At 50.4% G+C, this 19,271-nt stretch overlaps 2 protein-coding genes across 2 annotated transcripts; one reads left to right on the forward strand and one right to left on the reverse strand.

Moving 5' to 3' along the window:
* Window positions 1-358: 358 nt before the first annotated feature.
* On the forward strand, window positions 359-15,131 carry STAT2 (signal transducer and activator of transcription 2). The gene is made up of 24 exons (XM_065934891.1): window positions 359-486; window positions 2,215-2,358; window positions 2,507-2,660; window positions 3,007-3,102; window positions 3,278-3,367; window positions 3,459-3,534; window positions 4,000-4,085; window positions 4,249-4,397; window positions 7,568-7,726; window positions 7,807-7,899; window positions 8,116-8,175; window positions 8,566-8,586; window positions 8,808-8,901; window positions 9,288-9,335; window positions 9,414-9,497; window positions 9,644-9,742; window positions 9,844-9,979; window positions 10,096-10,148; window positions 10,245-10,339; window positions 10,903-11,039; window positions 11,183-11,365; window positions 11,596-11,653; window positions 12,442-12,770; window positions 13,052-15,131. The coding sequence occupies exons 2-24, from the start codon at window positions 2,228-2,230 to the stop codon at window positions 13,192-13,194; spliced, it is 2,574 nt and encodes an 857-aa protein (XP_065790963.1). The 5' UTR covers window positions 359-486; window positions 2,215-2,227; the 3' UTR covers window positions 13,195-15,131.
* Window positions 14,211-18,199, reverse strand: IL23A (interleukin 23 subunit alpha). The gene is made up of 5 exons (XM_065934892.1): window positions 17,739-18,199; window positions 15,587-16,094; window positions 15,262-15,363; window positions 14,488-14,634; window positions 14,211-14,372 (listed from the first exon to the last, which is right to left on the reverse strand). Exons 2-5 carry the CDS (start codon window positions 15,749-15,751, stop codon window positions 14,211-14,213), a joined length of 576 nt encoding a protein of 191 aa, XP_065790964.1. The 5' UTR covers window positions 15,752-16,094; window positions 17,739-18,199.
* Window positions 18,200-19,271: the final 1,072 nt, after the last annotated feature.

Genomic DNA, 19,271 nt, shown 5'->3' on the forward strand with positions numbered 1-19,271 from the left:
AGTGTCGCAGTTCCGCCCGCTTCTCAGATCCACGCCTCCAAGATCTTGAACTAGTCTCGGTTCCGCCGAGTGGGTTCCGATTCTCGGAAATCAGCTGTTTCAGCCCTGAGCGACTCTGCTGACCGGGCTCCTCCCCCCGCACGCACGGGGCGGGGCTTGCCTGCGCCCGCCCACCGTTTGCGGCCGCTGGGGGTGTGGCTTAGGCTCCCCCTGCCCCGCCCCTCGGGGAGGTGGCGCTGTGGCGGCGCCAATGAGCTCGCGGCCTGGGGAAGCGTTTGGCTGATTGGCAGCCGCCGCCGAGGTGCCCGTCTGGACGTGACGCGCTCTGAGATTCTGCCTCTTTCTCAGCCGGCGGGAAGGGGGCGGGCCCGAGACGCCGGCAGAAGCCGAGGGCGTGTCTGGAGGCCCTGGAGCCGGAACGCTTTCTGGCGACCGGAAGCCTGGGCCGGAGCTGCTGCAGGGACCTGGGCCTGAGACCCTGACCAGGTACTGGCCTTGAGGGGGCGCGCGGGGGTGTAGGTGGAGCCGCGAGTTTTCTCCTCAGATGGAAGGTGGGCCCTGGCGGGTACACCCCGGAGGGGTCAGACTCTGTTTCCAGGTAGAAATAGGAGCTGTCGCTTGGTGCCCCTCCTGCCAACCTAGGGGTCCAGTCGTAACGCCCCACTCCAGAAACACCCCTACTTCCGAGACCCGAAATCTGGCGTTGTTGCATCGGTTCAGCGTCTCGGCCAACACTTTTGCCTTTTGGTCTGTGTGTGTGTGGTTTATTGGAGGGTAATTGCTTCACAGTACTGTGTTGGCTTCTGCCATGTATCTGCGTGAATCAGCCATGGGTATATGTGTGTGCCCTCCCTCGCGAACCTCCTCCCACCCCATCCCACTCTTGAGGTTGGTCTGTGTTATTTCTGATCCTCAGCAAAAGAAAAAAATTACAGTTCAATTCAGAAAAGCTTGTGGAGAACAAAATGTGCACCTGAACGAGTAATAGGTAACTGGAGAAAGAAGAGTTTTTAGCCCTTAACCTCCGTGTTTGCAATCTATTTAAGAAGGCCAGGTTTTTTGTTTTTATTTTTCATATTTAAACCTCAGGGTTTACTTGCTGCTTTGCTTTATTAATACAAGCTGATTAGTTCCTTAGGAACTGAGGCCTGGTCATTTGTTTTTTTTTTTTTTAAGCAATACAAATACAGAGTTTAAAAAGTCAAGCTCTATTAAAAGGGTTAAAACGGCCGAGTCCCTGCCCAATTCTTTTCTTCCCCTGTTCCTACTTCCCAGAGGAAGAAATGATTACTGGTGGAAAAGAATCTTTCCCACCCTAAGCATTTGATTGTAATTAAATCATGTGACCTTTTCTTAGCCCACAGAAGGGGGTGTTTATTCTTTTCTGTTAGGCTTAGGCTGCAAGAAGTTTAGATTTTCTAAACAGACAGATGGCAGTGGGCAGGGAGAGGTAAGGAGAACAGTTCTTCACCCAGCCTGTTTGGTGACCGGCAAAAACCAGTTTTGAGTGAAATTGGTTTCACTCAATTGAAATTTGTGTGTTGATTATCTCACAAAGTTGATAATCCACATGAAGAATTAGAAATTGACAGAGGTCATAAAAGTGTCATAGTCCTAGGGATTGAGTGACCCCTTCCACAGTGTTTAGGCATCTTAAGCATCTGGTAAAGAGTGGAGCTCCTCCTTCCAACTGGGAGAGCAGTTTATCTCCACGGAGGTTTCAGCCTCTGATAAAAGGTTTGGGGCCAGCAGGGATAATGCTGAAATAAAAACTCAAGACTGACTTTTAAATGGTCTAGCATAAGTGTGTACAAAACCAAGCAAATGCATGTATAAGTTCACTGGGGAGATAAATGAAATAACGATTGTGGAAATACCATTACTGATTGTTGAAGTTGGGTGACGGGTACATGGATGATCCTTGTACTACTCACTCACCTTTGTTGTGTATTTGAAAATTACCACTGAAACAAAAAAGGTCTACACATTGGAGCTCTTAAATAATACTCCATGGAAAAATATGCACCAAACTGGTAATACTGGTTACTTCTGGAGAGAAGGAAAAGGGACCAAGATTGGAAGTGGGATCAATCTAGACTTTAATTTTTTTGTTGCTGATATGATTTAATTTTTAAATTTGTAATAATAAATAATCATGAGACTGTGGATGATTTAGTCTAGCAAAGTTTCTAATTGGGAATCTGCATCCTTCAGGCTCAGACCCCAGATGGCGCAGTGGGAGATGCTGCAGAACCTTGACAGCCCGTTTCAGGACCAGCTGCATGAGCTCTACTCAAACAGCCTCCTGCCGATGGACGTTCGACAGCACTTGGCTGTCTGGATTGAAGATCAGAACTGGTGAGGCCTTCTGGGAATCGGGGGAATGAAGAGAGTGATTTCTTTCTCCTGAGCCCCCAGGATCCTGGAGACACCTGGAAGGGGTTAAAGGCCTCACAATAGTACCAGTCCTTCTGACACACTCATCCTTGTTCTTCCTGGTCCCCAGGCAGGAAGCCGCACTGGGAAACGATGCTGCCATGGCTAATATGCTATTCTTCCACTTCTTGGACCAACTCAACTCTGAGTGTGGCCGATGCAGCCAAGACCCTGAGTATTTTTTGCTACAGCACAACTTGCGAAAATTCTATCGGGACATTCAGGTACTCGGAGGAGCGGGGGATAACAGAGTAGGAATGGGAGCTGAGTGAAGAGGAGGACTTTCTGGATATGGAACGTGGAACAAGACCTGGAGATTCAAATGAACAGGAGAAGATTTTGGGGGAAAAGGACAGAGTCTGGATTTAGGGGATCCCTGGAAGAGAGAAGGGCAGAGTCTAGGTGATCCTATTAAAGAGGCTAGGGTTTGAGGAACCAGTGGTGAAAAGGGGTAGGGCTTGGGATCCTAAAGAAGGGGAGAGTACCGAGGTCACCAGTAGGGAGGGTCTGAGGTGGTAGTTCATTGATGGCAGTTGAGTTCTATCACTTCTTCTTCTTTTCCTACTGCAGGCCCTTCCCACTGGCTCTACCCAGTTGGCTGAGATGATCTTTAACCTCCTTCTGGAAGAAAAAAGAATTCTGACCTGGGCTCAGAGGGCTCAGCTGGTGAGAACAATTTGGTGGTGTGTTGAAAAGCTCCTGGAGTAGAAAGGGACCATGCAAAAGACTCAGGAAATTTGCCTCAGAACAAGATCTCTCCACATCCTGTGATTTAATTTCCGGTCCGGATTTTAGGGGTGACAGGTCAGAGTTGAAAAGGGCTCATAGCCTTTTATTTCAGGAGCAACGAGAGCCAGCCCCTGAAGCACCTGGGGAGAGCCAGCAGCATGAACTGGATTCCCGGATCCTGAAATTACAAGCTATGAAGGAGGTTGGTAGATGCGGCGAGAGCCAGGGTGGGCAGGATTCAACCTGCCTCCTCTCACGGAGGCAGCCTCACTGGGGTCTCACCTCTTCTGCAGAAGCTGGTGAAATCCATCAGCCAACTGAAAGATCAGCAGGATGTCTTCTGTTTCCGATACAACATCGAGAAATCAGGTAGACGGCACTTAGCGGGGTGGGGTGCCTACCGGGAGGCGGGGGGTAGGGTAGAGCAGAAGGGAAAAGTCCCAGCAAGTGGTGACCACTTGTGGCTGCATCTTGCTGGTTTTAGTCCTGCTGCCCTGCAACGCTGGAGGTGACAGGGTATGTCATAGAGGTCAGGGCAGTGATGTAAACCGAGGGATAGCTGGTGAAGGTTGGAGGAGGTGTTTGGGAAACTGCCTTGGCCGATGGAGTGGGCTTCTGGTTCTAGCAAGGTGATGCAGAGTTTGCCTGAGGGCCCAGAGGCAAGATCTCTCACTGTGGCCCAGAGTTTGCCACAGGGCCTGTGCTTCTCCTGGTTCCCCTTCTTCTCCCTTTGAAACTCCCCTCTCCTGCCTCTAGTTGAGGTCTGGGTCAGGGAGGAGAGGGGGAGGAGCCCTAGGTCTGAGCACTTGTCTCCCGCCCTCTGCTGCCATCCAGTGAAGACACCTTCTTTGGACCCCCGTCAGACCAGACGGATGGACATTCTTCAGGAAACACTCAATGAACTGGACAGACAGAGAAAGGTGGGAGTCAGAGGACAGAAGGAGTGGGCAGCAGGGAACTGGGGGAAATGAGGCATCAGGAGCCCTGGCTTCCTGGCCTTGGTTCCTTTGTCTCTTCACGCCTCGTTGGATGGTGGAGGGTAATGGTGAGAGGCTCTCAGTGCTTACTTTATGTCTACTGTAGGAGGTGCTGGATGTCTCCAAAGCCCTGCTAGGCCAGTTAACTACCTTAATTGAGCTACTGCTGCCCAAGTTGGAGGAGTGGAAAGTCCAGCAGCAGAAAGCCTGCATTGGAGCGCCCCCTGTTGGAGGGTTAGAACAGCTGGAAAAGTGGTGAGAGGCAGCTCCCCCACCTCACGCTCGCTCAACTGTCCCTACTCCTAACTACCGCCTGTGCTTTGTAGATTATAATGCCCCGAATGAGCTTCTCCGGTGGCTCAGTGGTAAGGAATTCACCTGCAATGCAGGAGACCCGCATTCAGTCCCTGGGTCGGGAAGATCCCCTGGAGGAGGACATGGCGATCCACCCCAGTTTTCTTGCCTGAGAAATCCCATGGACACAGGAGCCTGGCAGGCTACAGCCCGTGGGGTCACAGTCAGACACGATCGAGTGACTGAGCACACACACAATGGCCTCTTTATGACGAGAGACACCGCCCTCCTTAATCTCTACTCCCCAGAATGGCCTCAGCTCCCTTGTCTGACTGCGGCTTCACGCTGCTCTTCATTCTTACCACCCAGCAAGCCCAGAGCCCAGTCTTTGCTTTGGGGAAGATAATGAATTGATCCACAGTCCAATTTTTCCTGCCTCTTTAATCACCAGAGAAATATCTTTTTACCTTTTTTTAGTGCAATGAATATAATGCCGCGAAAAAAGGAAAAGAAAATTACCTGTTACCTTAATATCCAGTTGTAGCTACTATAATATTATTAAACAAAAATTGAAATGTATTGTTCAAACTACTTTGAGACCTGTGAGTTTGTTTTTTTAACTTAGCAGTATATAATATTTACTTGTGATATGGTTTTTTTGGCCATACCACATGACATGTGGGATCCTCATTCCCCAAGCAGGGACCAAACCCATGCCCCTTGCAGTGGAAGCCTGGAGTCTTAACCAGCAGGGAAGTCCCTACCCATGATACTTTTAATACATGTGTCATAGTTCCCTTTATGGGGGTAATATAATTTAATTAATAAACACCTATATTTGGATATTCAGGTTGCTTTTAATTTCTTGCTATTGTTTTCTAGTAAACTATTTTATATTATCTATTGTGACGTAAAAAAAAATAATGTGTCCTTCAATATATTTGATTTGAAAGATACCTATTATTTAATATTTTCTCATGAGAAAATTTTATTACAATTTACTCTCTTAAACGGAGAAGGCAATGGCACCCCACTCCAGTACTCTTGCCTGGAAAATCCCATGGATGGAGGAGCCTGGTGGGCTGCAGTCCATGGGGTCGAGAAGAGTCGGACATGACTGAGCGGCTTCACTTTAACTTTTCACTTTCACGCATTGGAGAAGGAAATGGCAGCCCACTCCAGTGTTCTTGCCTGGAGAATCTCAGGGACGGGGATCCTGGTGGGCCGCCATCCGTGGGGTCGCACAGAGTCGGACACGACTGAAGCGACTTAGCAGCAGCAGCAGCAATTTATTAAAAATATACGGCAGGCAACTTGCCTGGCGGCCCAGTGGCAAGACTGCGCCCTTCCACTGCAGAGGGCCTGGGTTCGATCACTGGTCAGGGACCTAAGGCCCCGCCTGCCGTGAGGTGCAGCTGACAGTTAACAAGTAAATAAGTAAAAATGCATCACAACTGTTAGGTGAATTGAAAACAGGTGTATAGGGTTAGGGTGCAGGATAAGTGTTTAAATTACAGCTGCAGGATTGGCAGACCATGGCCTGGGAGTGGTGTCTTACCTTTTTTATTTGTGGCCATGCTGTGCTGGCTTGAGGGATCTTAGTTCCGTGACCGAGGACGAACCCGGCTCCTTTACAGTGGAAGTGCTAACCACTGGGCTGCCGGGGATTCTCCATTTCCCGCTGTTGTGCCGCAGTGAAGAACCTCTTGTGCGTTTGCGTGTGTGCTGAGTTGTGTCCAACTCTTTGTGGCCCCGTCGACAGTAGCCTGTCAGGCTCCTCTGTTCGTGGAACTTTCCAGGCAAGGATACTGGAGTGCATTGCCTTTTCCTCCTCCAGAAATACCCTCATAGTGACATCTTTATTTACAGCCCTAATTATTTCTGTAAGTTACTGGAAGCGATATTCCCGGGTTGGAGGATATCTTCTTGGTGGTGCTGCTGTTATTGTGTAGTTCTTTTATTTCATTGTTTTTATTTACAAAGAGCTTTATTGCTTTTTCTGATTGTAAATATATGCCAATTGAAAAAATTTCAGACTACCGAAAAGAGGAAAAGAAGTAAAAATTATCCATCTGCATAATGTGATCATGCAGAGGTACCCACTGTTAATGCTTTTGAATACATTTCTCCAGATTTTCCCTATGCATATACACAAATATACATCTGTTTTAAACAAAAGTCAGATTATACCATATATGTATGCTATCTTATATTTTTTAATTTAATATTTTTGGATATTTTCCATATTAAAATTTTCCAGCTATTCTATCATTATTTTTAATGGTTGCATAGTATTCCACAATGTAACTATAACATAATTTATACCTGGGGATCTCAAAGAGTTGAACATGACTTAGCGACTAAATTAACACCACATATACCCAATACCAATTGTTTCTAATTTTTCTATTACAGACAACAAAGCCATGAACTGTGACCATCTGTCTGTCCGTTTGTTTGATTATTTCCTTAGGATGTATGTTAGAGATGGAATACTGTAAAACATATGTACATTCTTAAGGCTTTTTAAAAAATAGTTCCAAACTGTTATCCCAATCTGTTTGCTTTTATGTAGTGGACGATTGTTTTCCTGTTACCACATTGTCTATTGCTATTATTTCTTATTATAAAAAAAGTAAAATATAGAAGTTAAAAGTATGAGTTAAAAAAAAAAAAGTATGAATTGTACAGCCAGACTGCCTGGGGCCACATACAACTTCACTCCTTATTAGTTTTATGACCTTGAGCAAGTCACTTCACTCTCTCTCTGTGCCTCAGCTTTATCCTCCATAAAATAGAGATAAAATGGTACCTACCTCACAGGATTGTTTTAAGAATTAAATGCATGAAGATGTGTAAAGCACTTTAAAAAAAGAAGTAGAGATCAAGCATCATGTGTTAGCTTTATTATGTTAATGAATCTTTTACTGGTTTTATATGTGAAAGTGGCTTTCATTTTCATTCCCTGCATTATGGACAATGTTGAATAATCTTTCATACACTTCCTGGATTCTTTTTTTGTCCCAATCAGTTTATGACTTTCCACATAGTTAAAAAGGAGCTTTTGGAGCCTGTCTGGGGGTTCCAGGAAACTCACGATTCTTTCTTCCTTGGGTTGTGTCATCACCCAGGTTCACAGATGGAGCAAAGCTGTTGTTCCACCTGCGGCAGCTGCTGAAGGAGCTGAGGGAGTTGAGTCACATGGTCTCCTACGAGGGGGACCCTCTGAGCAAAGGCGTGGACCTGCGGGAGGCCCAGGTCACAGAGCTGCTGCAGCGCCTGCTCCACAGGTCTGGAGGCCGGGACCGGGACCCTCAGGGGGCCGTTCTCACAGATACTGACCTCTTGTATTCTCTCCACATCTCTCCAGAGCCTTTGTAGTAGAAAATCAGCCCTGCATGCCCCAAACTCTTCATCGACCCCTCATCCTCAAGACAGGGAGCAAGTTCACCGTCCGAACAAGGTTGGCATCTCAGAACTCATTCCTCCTTCCTTTTTCCAGCCCTGACACTGTGTGCTGTTTGGCTTCTCAGATCTTCTCACTCTGAGCTGTTTCTTCTCTCATTTCCCCTCGGTCCACTTACCTCTTCTCATCTCTTCCCTTATCTTTTTTAAACATCTGTTCTATCCAGGAGATTGAGGTTGACCACTTCCCCCCATCTACCTCCCTCTCCTCCAGGCTGCTAGTGAGACTCCAGGAAGGCAATGAATCACTGACTGTGGAAGTCTCCGTTGACAGGTTAGTTGGGGCAGGTGAAGGGTGGGACCAGGAGGCGCCCAGGACATGGGGTGATGGAGTGGAGGAGACAGCTACCATTCACAACCAGGCCCTTGGGCTGTGTTCTTTCCCCTTCCGTTGCCACCTCATAGAAATAGTTCATCCCTTTTGAGTCCTTACTGTGTGACATGTAGCTTGTCAAGTACTCAATTTAAAATTGTCACAGGAACCCCAGGAGTTATATATTATCAATGCACTATTCAAATGAAGAAGTAACTTCAGAGAATTTATGTCTCTAGTGCAAGCCACATAACTGGTGAGCTATTTGAACTTAGGTCTGTCTGACCCCAAAGACTGAATCCCTTACTGCTACATTATTTTGTTTCCTAATGATTTTTTTTTTCTTTTTAGGAATCCTCCCAAATCACAAGGGTAGGTACCTAACAAGGATGCTGCAGACTCTGTGCACTGCACCAGCTAGACAGTCACGTGTGACTGTGGGCCTGCTGGGGACGCAGACCAGGAGGAGGTTGATCTGTGTAGTGCATACACAGAGAAAGGAGGGGGGAGGTCTGAAGTGAAGTGGAACTTTTGTTATTTCCCTGCCGGACTCTGCTCCTGACCTCCATGTATCTTCTTTCTCCTTGGAACAGCTTCCGGAAGTTCAACCTTCTGACCTCAAACCAGAAAACTTTGACCCCTGAGAAAGGCCAGACTCAGGGCTTAATTTGGGACTTCGGCTACCTGGTAAGGTGGTTAAGAAGGAATGCTTTTTTTGTTTGTTTTAATATTTATTTTTGTTTATTTGGTTGGATTGGATCTTAGTTGCAGCACATGGCACCTTTGTTGTGACACAGGATCTCTAGTTGTGGTATGTGGGCGTAGATGCCCTGTGGCATGTGGGATCTTAGTTCCCAGACCAGGTATCGAGCCCGTGTCGATCAGAAGGCAGATTTTCAACCACTGGACCATCAGGGAAGTCCCAGAGGGATGCTGTTTTAATAAGCTTGCAGTGCCGTGGAACAGGCTGGGGGACGTTCCCAGGCCCTGGGAAGTCCTGAGGGCAAAACCGGGGTTCCAGGGGCCCTGGGGTCTCTTCTCTGGCATTCTTTCTCCCTCTCTTCCGTTCACAGACTCTGGTGGAGCAGCGTTCAGGGGGTTCAGGAAAAGGCAACAATAAGGTGAGGCCTGGACAGAGGGTTGGGGGCAGGAGGAAGTTGCTAGGGGCACTCTGATCACCGAGCCTTGTGTTGTCCCAGGGGCCGCTGTCCGTTACAGAGGAATTGCACATCATTAGCTTCACAGTCAGATACACCTACCAGGGTCTGAAGCAGGAGCTGACAGTGAGTGAAAATGAAGTGCCTTTGTGGGGAGACAGAAGGAGGGGCTAAGCAGAAACCCTTCAGGGTAGGCTGTGGTCAGGCCCTTAGCAAACGTCTGCAGTTGGAAACCTCACATCCCTCGTTGGTGATTTCTGTCCCCTCCTCAGACGGACACCCTCCCTGTGGTGATTATTTCTAACATGAACCAGCTCTCAATTGCCTGGGCTTCGGTTCTGTGGTTCAATCTGCTCAGCCCAAACCCCGAGGTAGGAGGTGGGGCCCGCCGGGGAAGGGATGCCGGGTGGGGCGTGGAGCTTGGTGTGAGGGCCCTGCTTCTGAGCCACCCTGTCCCCTCCCGCCTCCGCAGGACCAGCAGTTCTTCTCCAACCCCCCGAAGGCCCCGTGGAGCCTGCTGGGCCCTGCTCTCAGCTGGCAGTTCTCCTCCTACGTTAAGCGAGGCCTGGACCCAGACCAGCTGTGCATGCTGAGGGACAAGCTGTTCGGTGCGGACACCTCTTTTCTCTCAGCCTCCCCGCCTCTGTCTGCCCGCCCTCCATCCTTCCTGCCCCAGGACCTTTGGCCCTGCCTCCTTCCATCATCTTGAACTGTCCTTCCACAGGGCAGAACTCCAGGACCGAGGGTGCGTCGTTGCCCTGGGTCGACTTCATTAAGGTAATCCCCCGCATCCCTTGCAGCTGGGTCCCGGCCCTCCCCCTCCACCCCCGGGGCAGCTCTGCACCCCTTCGTGCCTTGCTGTCCCTCCTCCAGCGAGAGAGTCCCCCTGGCAAGCTACCGTTCTGGACGTGGCTCGACAAGATTCTGGACCTGATACATGACCACCTGAAGGATCTCTGGAAGGATGGGTAAGGCCTTGGTCCGTCTCCCTCAGGCCCCGCGGCCTTCCCGGGCTGGAGCGGGGACTCTGCGCCCCCGTGTGGCAGGGAGAGGGAGCGTGCGAACCCGCTGCAGGGTCACACCCCGCACGTGCGCAGCGGCAGTCTCCCGGCCTGCATTTGCAGGCGTCCGCAGCGGTCCAGAGCCCGCTAGGTGCCCTTGATGAGTTCGCTCCTGTCACCCTTCCAGCCCTGCTGCGTGGCGGGTGTCGCCACCCTCAAGCGAGGGCGTGAGGTTAAGGGAGTGAGCCCGGGGGGCGGTCTGACCCCACCCCTGAGCACCGCCCGCCACACTGCCGCCGCTCGGGCAGCGCTGTGCCTTTCACAGGGGGCTGTTCACCCGCCTGCTCTCACTGAAACGTCACACCTCCTGCAGCCCTGGGGGGTGGAGACTGTCAGTCTAGTGAAATGACCTGGCCAGCACAGAGCCGTCTGTAACAGGCTGGCCGAGCTGGGGCCCAGCCCTGGCACTCTGTCCGTCTGCACGGGGAGCCGGAAGCAGCAGGGCCTCACAGCTGCTCTCCGCGCTGCAGACGCATCATGGGCTTCGTGAGCCGGAACCAGGTGCGCCGGCTGCTGAAGAAGACTGTCTCGGGCACCTTCCTGCTGCGCTTCAGCGAGACGTTGGAGGGGGGCATTACCTGCTCCTGGGTGGAACACCAAGATGACGGTCAGCAGCCCCGCCGCCCCCTCAGCCTCCTTTCCTCCCCTCTCCTGCCCTTGGCTCCCCGGCTCTGTCCCAGATCCCTTGGCAGGTTTGGGGTGGCCCAGCCTCTCCTCTCAGGCCTGCCTATCCCTCCATCCACTCTCCAGACGAGGTGCTCATCAACTCCGTGCAGCCCTTCACCAAGGAGGTGCTGCAGTCACTGCCGCTGACCAAGATCATCAGCCAGTACCAGATGCTGACGGAGGAGAACATACCTGAGAACCCACTGCGCTTCCTCTACCCGCGGATCCCCCGGGATGAGGCTTTTGGGTGCTACTCCCAGGAGAAAAGTGAGAACCACTGATGCCTTTCCCTTGCGGAGTGCAGGGGTCCGCAGGCATCCATTAGCACAGCTCTCCCGGTGCGTCGTGGGAAAGCCAGCATCCAGAGGAGGGAAGGGGTCTGTCTGTGGGACGCTAGTCAGCAGGCAGACGCGGCAGGCAGGACCACCTGCACAGGGGGCCCCGGGGCGCTGTGTCCAATCCACTGACCTCCCCTGCCTCCTGTCTGTCCCCCATAGTTAATCCCGAGGAACGGAAGAAATACCTGAAACACAAGCTCATTTTTGTCTCTAACAGGTGAGATATGAACTCTGCCCACCTTCCTTACCCCTTCTTGGCTAATGCAGTGACCCAGATCGTCCCAGTTTGGGTCTCCTCAGCCTTCTCTCCTACCGGCCCGGGCTCCCCAGCCCTCTGGGGCTTTTTCCTGCTCTTTGGGCCTCTCTCTCTGTTCCTGCTGCCATCCTTAGCTTGCCTCCATCAGGGTTCCCTGATAATAATCGTCATCATCACTAACGTTAATGGACATCCACTTGATGCAAAGCATAGTACTAGATTCTTTTAGAACATTCTTTTTCTTTTAATCCTTATGAGAACCCAGCCAAGCCAGAAATGGTAATAGCCACAGTTAATGAAAGTTCATTATGTGTCAGGCACTCGGCTAAAAGCTTTGTGTTCATTTTCTCATTTACTAACTTCATAACAGTCCTGTGAGGCAGAAAATACTGTTATTACCGTTTCCAACTGAGGAACCTGAGGTTTAATGTGTCACGCCTCGGGTATATGGCTGATCAGTAGTCCAAGTCTCTCAAATTCCAGAGCCCTGATTTGAACCATCCTACTGCCTCTCAAGTATTCCAAAGTATGGTTGTTTAGGCTCAGAGAGGTTGGGTCACTTTGCCTGAGGTCCCCCAACTAGTAAATGGTAAGATTTAAACTCTGGAAGCCTAATCCCAGCGCCTGTGGTCTTAAGCCCTCTGCTCTGATGCCTTTTTAGAGTAGAAAGATAGCCTCTGCCTTCTCTGCCATTCCCCACTTCACCTAAACAACTGAGCCCTGCTCTTTCGTCTGTATCGGGTATCCAGACAGGTGGATGAACTGCAGCAACTGCCGGAGCTCAAGCTGGACCCAGACCTGGAGTCATTAGAGCTGGAACTGGGGCTTGTATCGGAGCCTGAGCACGGGCCAGGCCTGGACCTAGAGCCTCTGCTGGAGGCAGGATTGGATCTGAGCATGGAGCCCGTGCTGGAGCCCACACTTGAGCCCATACTAGGCCAGATGTCACAGGAAGTCCTAGAACCACACCTGGGGCCAGAACTGCAGCTGGAGCCTATTCCAGAGATCCATCTACAGACCATGCCAGAACCGGATTTGCCTTATGATCTGAGACAGCTGAACACCGAGGACATGGAAAGTAAGTGATGGTCTGCAAGCAGGGAAGAGAGGACATGTTGCCTTTCCCAGCTCCCCTCCCTCCCTCACCACAGAAAAAGCCTGTGTTCTAAGCTCCTCGTTGGAGAAAGGCCGATTTCCCTGCGATTCATTTCATTAGGAGATACACATACCTCCCCCACCCCACCTAAGGCCCCCCAGGCCCTCTCTGGGCCGCTGCTGCCATCTTCCCTCACTTTCCCTGCTGGTCCGGGAACTCCTGGTCTGCGATCAGGGCCTGACCTCTTTCTCTGGACGATCCAGTCTTTAGGAACAGCATGAGGATCGAGGAAATCATGCCCAACGGCGACCCGCTGTTGCCTTGCCAGAACACCACGGATGAAGCTGACGTCTTCAGCCTCAGCCACTTCTATGCAGATGGGCCCTTGAGCCCTTCTGACTACTAGGAGCTACATTTCCTCAGATCTTTCTGTGCGTTTGCCCCTCCGACTCCTCACACCAGGATGTTGCTCTCCAAGGATGGGACATGAGGCATGTGCCCCTTCTAAACTGGGTTAACCCTGGGGGATGTGAGGGAGAAGCATGATATGGGTAAGGCAGAGGCAGCAATGCATCAGAAGAGATGTTACCCATGGCTCCGACTAGGAGCCTGCAGGCTGCCTCTGTGCTGGGAGGTACAGGCATTCAAGGGCAGGCCAGGACAGTTAGGAGGCACCTGCAAGGCTCAGGGCAGTGGCTTCTTTCCAGGATAGAAGGCTTTCAACATCTTAGTGACTGATAAGACTCACTCATCTTTCTGGGATGCCCTTTCTGCTTAAAGCAGCTCTGACTTCCGATCCTGCAGTGCCTGGGGACTCCTGTCACTGGCCAAATACACTCTTGGCCAAGAAAGCAGGGAAGGAAGCCCTGGGCCAAGGAGCAAGAGAGGGCCAAGCTTAGGAGCCATACTTCCCAATTGCAGTCCCTTGTAACCTCATTCAGCTTGCTCAGCCTTAGCAGGGACTATGGCCAAAAAGACCCCAGTTACTCTACATACCAAGGGGTCATGAGGTAAGACCCCTTTCCACCGCAGCCCTGCAGAGCAGAAGGATGCATTTTGTAGTGCTTTGCCCCTATTTTTCCATTCTGTTTCTTTTTACTGACAAGCCTAGACTTAGAGATCCACATAAATAAGTCTTTATTGAAAAAAGTACATAATTCAGTATAAATATGATAAATAATCCTCATCCCCAAGCTCCTGCCACTATAAATAATCCCCAAATTCCCTTCCCATGTAATAAATATTCAGCCTCTCCTAGGTCAACATCATAAGTCAGTCAGTTTTGGTAATTTTTCAACAGAATAAGTCTCATTAAAATTAATGGACTGATGAACTTGTTCGCTCACAGGTGTCTAGGTTGATAGATTGATCTTAGCATTACTGAGCCATGGAGGTCTGGGTGTCATCCTTGAGCTTCTGGCTTTAGGGACTCAGAGTTGTTGCTCCATGGGCAAAGACCCGGGCAGCTACAGCCACAAAGGCCTGGAGGCTTCGAAGGATCTTGAGACGGAGAAGGAGGCGCTGCCATGGCTGGCTGGGAGTAGGGCCTGGCGCCTGCTCAGTTTCCCAGTGGTGACCCTCGGGCTGAAAGGACACAGGACACCATCAGAGAGGACTCTATATGTCGTCACCCCACCCCTACCCCAGGCCCCGTCTCTGACACCTGCAAGCCCCTCTCCTCCAGGCCCCTAGTTCATACCTGCAAGAGTTCCCTGAGGCCGAGTACGGAGGCATGAAGCTGGTCCACAGGGCCATCTGGGAGTAGAGAAGGCTCTCCTGTGAAAATATCTGAACCCAGCAGCTTCTCGTAAAAAACCAGGCCTTGATGAATCCTTTGCAAGCAGGACTGGGGGGGAAAGAAAGCCGTGAAAGAAAACTGATACGGGGACTTCCCAGGCGGTCCAGTGGTTAAGACGCCACGCTTCCGCTGCGGGGGCCATGGGTTTGATGCCTGGCTGGGCACAGCACAGGTCAGCCAAAATCAAACAAAACAGACCCCTTCTGATTCCTCCGCCAAAGACTCAGCTGATATTTACCATTAAGACACGGCTGTGATCTGAATGTTTGCGTCCCTGTGAAATTCATGTGTTGAAATCCTGCCCCCCAGTGTGGTGGTGGTAGGAAGTGGTACTTTTGGGAAGTTACTAGGTCATGAGGATGCAGCCCTCATGAGTGGAATTATTGCTCTCATAAAAGAGACCCACAGAACTCCCTGCTCCTTCCCACGATGTGAGGAGACAAGAAGTCTGGTCGGAAGAGGGCCCTCACTTAACCACACCGGCACCTTGACCTCAGACTTCCAGCCTCTGGAGCTGTGAGAAATAAATGTCTGTTGTTTATAAACTCCTGAGTCTGCGGTTTATTGCCACAGCAGGCTGAATGGACAAGGACAGATACAACTTCACTCATTCTCCATGGTGTCCGGCTCTGTCTCCAGTCCCCTTTTCCGGGGGGCCCAACCTCGTCCTTGTACCTGGCTGTTGTCCCTGAGTCCTTGTGGATCACAGCCATCCTCACACTGGATACGGGGGACATCATCTGTAGTCTCATCACCTCCTTCTTCTCTTGGTAGATCCTGAAATGGGGGAGGGGTGGGAAGAGTAGAGAAATAAGTACTCTCAAATCCCACCTGGACCTTTGGGTCCTTACTCTCCCTGGATCCCTTCTCCAGGGGTTCTCTCAACCACTGTTCTCTCTTACCGCTGATGGCTTTCAACCCTCCAGCTTCCACCCCAGGCCACAGCATCTTCCACCATAGCCTTGGAGAGCTCAGATAGGCTCTAGGGGCTGCCACTCACCACATGTCCCATTGGTAGGTGTGCGCTCCAGGCTAGCATGCAGAGTTGCCGTGAGAGCTGTTGGCCCCGAGCCCAAGCGGGGCCGCCGGCCTCTGACACAGCCCGGCCCTGAGCTGTCCAGGGCAGCAGCAGCAGCAGCAGCAGCACGGCTCCGTCCCCCAGCATCTCGTGGCCTGCCTCTCCAGTCCGGCTGGCTGCGTGCCGTGCAGTCCTGTGGGACCTCTGTCCACTTCCCCTTGCTCTGAATCCGATTCTGTCTGTTCTGTGCTCACCGTGCTTCTGAGCTGCTTCCTGTGGATTTTCTCCCCTTGTTCTCTGAGTCTCTTTTTAAGGTCCCTGCATTGTGAGACCCGCCCTTTAAACTAGCAGGTGACTCACAGCAGGTGGGATTCCCCTCCTGCATCATCCCCCTCCGTGGGGAGCCCAGGTAAGTAGCCTCAGTTCCAGGGGAGATGAGTCGTGTGGTGGCTGTGGCTGGAGGCCTGGGATGAGACTTCTGTGTAATGCTCTCCAGGAATCAAAGTGGCCGAGGACGGGGGGAGGGGTGGGAACAGCAAATATTTAAATGAATCTAGTCTCAACTTCCTTCCTGTTTAACCTTCTCATCTTTTTGTGTCCCTAAGCTATATTAGCCCTCCCTTCAAACCTAATTTCCTCACCTCCTGCCTGAGTAAAAACCAAAACAGAGGCACTCACTTATCTCCCAATAGGATGGCAAGCTCAGTTTGGAATGAAGCTGGGTTCCCACCTGATGCCCTCAATCCAAGAATAAGAGGGCTTCTTTTTCTCTGTTGAGAAGTGTTTTCACTAGGAGAGAATGGACATGAAAGCATTTTGTGAACTGGGAAGCCACATCTGTTCAGTAAAAGGTACTACTGCTCCCTCCCTTCAGGCCTCACTCTGGAGGCTGGGGGGGCCTGTTGGGAGGAGAGAGCTGTTGCTAAGAACCATCTGATTCCTCAACCTTAGTGGCCCAAGTTTCTTGGGCTCTGTGGGGTTCGGGTGATTTGGGGGTAGGGGATATCAGTGTGTAAGTGAGGTCTAGAAATCCAACTGGAGATATCCTATCACCAAGCCCTTCGCCGTGGCTAGAAAGTCCAGGGTTCTGGCTAGTTGAAGGTGCAGTGTGTCAGCGACCCTGGCTGGTCCTTCAGCCTGTTGCATCCATGGGTAAAATCCGCTGATACTGATTTCATCACCATCCCTGATGCAACATTCAGTGAAACAGCTGAGACTGTGAGGTTGGGCGTGGGAGTGGAGGGTGGCCCAAATCTGGGACTGTCCCCACCCCAGTGCAGGGTCCCAGGACAATCCGGACGTCAGAATGAGGCCATGGATGACCACACAGTTGGCTCCCAAAGCCTTTCCAAGAGGTTGACCCTTTTTCTCTGAGAAACTTACTCTTGGCAGAGGTCTCCATTCCCTTAGGACTCTTCAAAACTGCCCAGTGAAATTTCTGATTCAAATGTGACTCTGTGGTAAATCCACCCTTGGGATAAAACATTTCCAGCCTCAGAGATGTTATCTCAGTTTGAGTGAGAAATGGCTTGCCTTCTGAGAAAGGTGGATATGCATGAAATAAGGGAATTGGGGGTGGGGCAGGGGAGCGCACCTCACTTTTGTGTCATGTCTCCCAGGCTTTTCCCGCCTCTAGTTCCCATTCTGGGAGCCATTTAGGATAGGAGATGGAAGGTGAAAAGGAGGAGGAGGAAGTGGAACCCTGGGGGATGGGAAGAGAGGGACAAGGGTGAGTCGGAAGCACGGGGCTTTGTTTCACTTCCTGGTGCTTTGGGAGTTGGGTAGGAAGCAAGGTTGGTGGGGTGACTGTGGGACTGTTGTGTGACAGGAACTACTTCCAGGACTATATCTGACCTGGAGCTGCAAGGAGACCTTGACGTCAGCAAGACCTCAACCGTTATGCAAATTATATTGACAAGACACTCCCAAGCAGGCCTTTCCAGTTGGATGCCTGGACACCAAATCCAGCTGAAGTTTCCCCAGGTGGTTAGTAATGATGGCTTCTATCCAACTCTCACTTTACACCAAATACTTGGTTTAAGCACTTTTCATGTATTAACCCATTTAATTTTCACAACAGCCCAATGCGATGGGTACAAATGAGGAAAGTGAGGTGCAAAGATAAGTAACTTACCTAAAATCATTATTAAGTGGCCAGATTACCACACAGACTTCAGATTCTGCATTCTCATTCTATTACATTGGATGCTGTGAGGGGACACTATGCATCTTAATAAAGTAGCTCTTTTAGCCTGAAGTGGCTGGTATCTCGGGCCTTGTAATTCTCACTGTTAAGTCTTAAAAAAAAACAATTAGCTACACTGGGTCTTAGTTCTGGCAAGGACCTTTGATCCTTGAGGCATGAGAACTCTTAGGTTGTGGCATGAGGGATCTTGGGATTCCCTGACCAGGGAACAAACCCAGGCCCCTGCATTGGGAGTGCAGAGTCTTGGCCACTGGATCACCAGGGAAATCCCTATTAAGTCTTTCTTAATTTGAGACCTAAATATGGAAATTTCTCAAAGTGTAGGAACTGTCCCTATTACTCAGCACCCATATTTTTAACAAGATTTTAAATCTAGGGACCTCTGAAGTCAGATCAGTTTGAGAAACCCTCTGAGTTAAATGTGTTTTTCTCTCGGTCTATGACCTCTAAGCCTAGAATCCTGACTCAGAGAATCCTGAATCAGAGGGGTTTTAGACTTAAAGGTCATAGACCAAGAGAAAACCACGTTTAACTCAGAGGGTCTCTCAAACTGATCTGACTTCAGAGGTCCCTAGATGGTAACTTCCCTTGTAGCTCAGTTGGTAAAGAATCTGCCTGCAACACAGGAGACTGGGTTCAATTCCTGGGCTGGGAATATCCCCTGGAGAAGGAAATGGCAACCCACTCCAGTACTCTTGCCTGGAGAATCCCATGGACAGAGAAACCTGGAGGGCTATAGTCAATGAGGTCACAAAAGTCAGACAGGACTTAGCGACTAAACCACCACCACCACACTGAGATGCTTTAAAACTGTATTCTCTATGAGGAATCCCATCAACGTGGCCCTCTATGTAGCCTTTAGAAACTGAACTAAAATACCCTACAGACATCTAACATTCTGGATCTATTCCAAAGCAGTTCAAGCTCAGAGTTATACCCCAAGAATCCTTGAGTAGGTGTTGACACTAAATCTGTTAATTCTGGGGGAGGGAAACGTCTCAGTCTGCTGTGTCTTGCCCCCTGAGGAATGATGTTCAGCTCCACGAGCTAGGGGATTTTATAGCTGAGAGTTCCTGCTCCCTGGAAATATTACCGGCGAGTCTGGGGAGGGAATAATCACAGATGGAAGTTTCAGACGGTTGCCTTTAGAATCGTAGAAGATGCAGCTACTTGGGCCGTGTTAGGAGACTTGCCTCCCGCTTCCTTTTTTCTCTCCCATGCCTGAAAATGATAGGAAATGCCGGCAGGTTTCAGGAGTAACAGGGTCGGAGGTGGCGAAGTGCTCACAAGAGTATCACGGGGAGAGGGGGTGGCCTGGGTCGTCCTGGGAATATCCAGCAATCGATTCCCGCTGCTTTGCTTTGGGCTCCCCTTACTTTAGTCTGGAGCTAAGCGGAGCTTGAAAGTTCGGGCTCCAAGCATGGGGCTTGGAAGTTCGGGGTCCAAGCCTAATTTCTTTCA

The sequence above is a fragment of the Muntiacus reevesi genome, chromosome 4 (genome assembly GCF_963930625.1).
Source record: "Muntiacus reevesi chromosome 4, mMunRee1.1, whole genome shotgun sequence".
Taxonomy (NCBI): Eukaryota; Metazoa; Chordata; class Mammalia; order Artiodactyla; family Cervidae; genus Muntiacus; species Muntiacus reevesi.

Excerpts from the sequence above, each read along its gene's own strand:
- STAT2 (XM_065934891.1), top strand. The coding sequence starts at position 2,228 with ATGGCGCAGTGGGAGATGCTGCAGAACCTTGACAGCCCGTTTCAGGAC. Across the intron at positions 9,498-9,643 it reads GTCTGAAGCAGGAGCTGACA|ACGGACACCCTCCCTGTGGT; the intron begins GTGAGTGAAAAT and ends TCCCCTCCTCAG. Across the intron at positions 9,743-9,843 it reads TGCTCAGCCCAAACCCCGAG|GACCAGCAGTTCTTCTCCAA; the intron begins GTAGGAGGTGGG and ends CCGCCTCCGCAG.
- IL23A (XM_065934892.1), bottom strand. The coding sequence starts at position 15,751 with ATGCTGGGGGACGGAGCCGTGCTGCTGCTGCTGCTGCTGCTGCCCTGG. Across the intron at positions 14,635-15,261 it reads GACTCAGGGACAACAGCCAG|TCCTGCTTGCAAAGGATTCA; the intron begins GTACAAGGACGA and ends TTTCCCCCCCAG. Across the intron at positions 14,373-14,487 it reads GCCTCAGGGAACTCTTGCAG|CCCGAGGGTCACCACTGGGA; the intron begins GTATGAACTAGG and ends GTGTCCTTTCAG.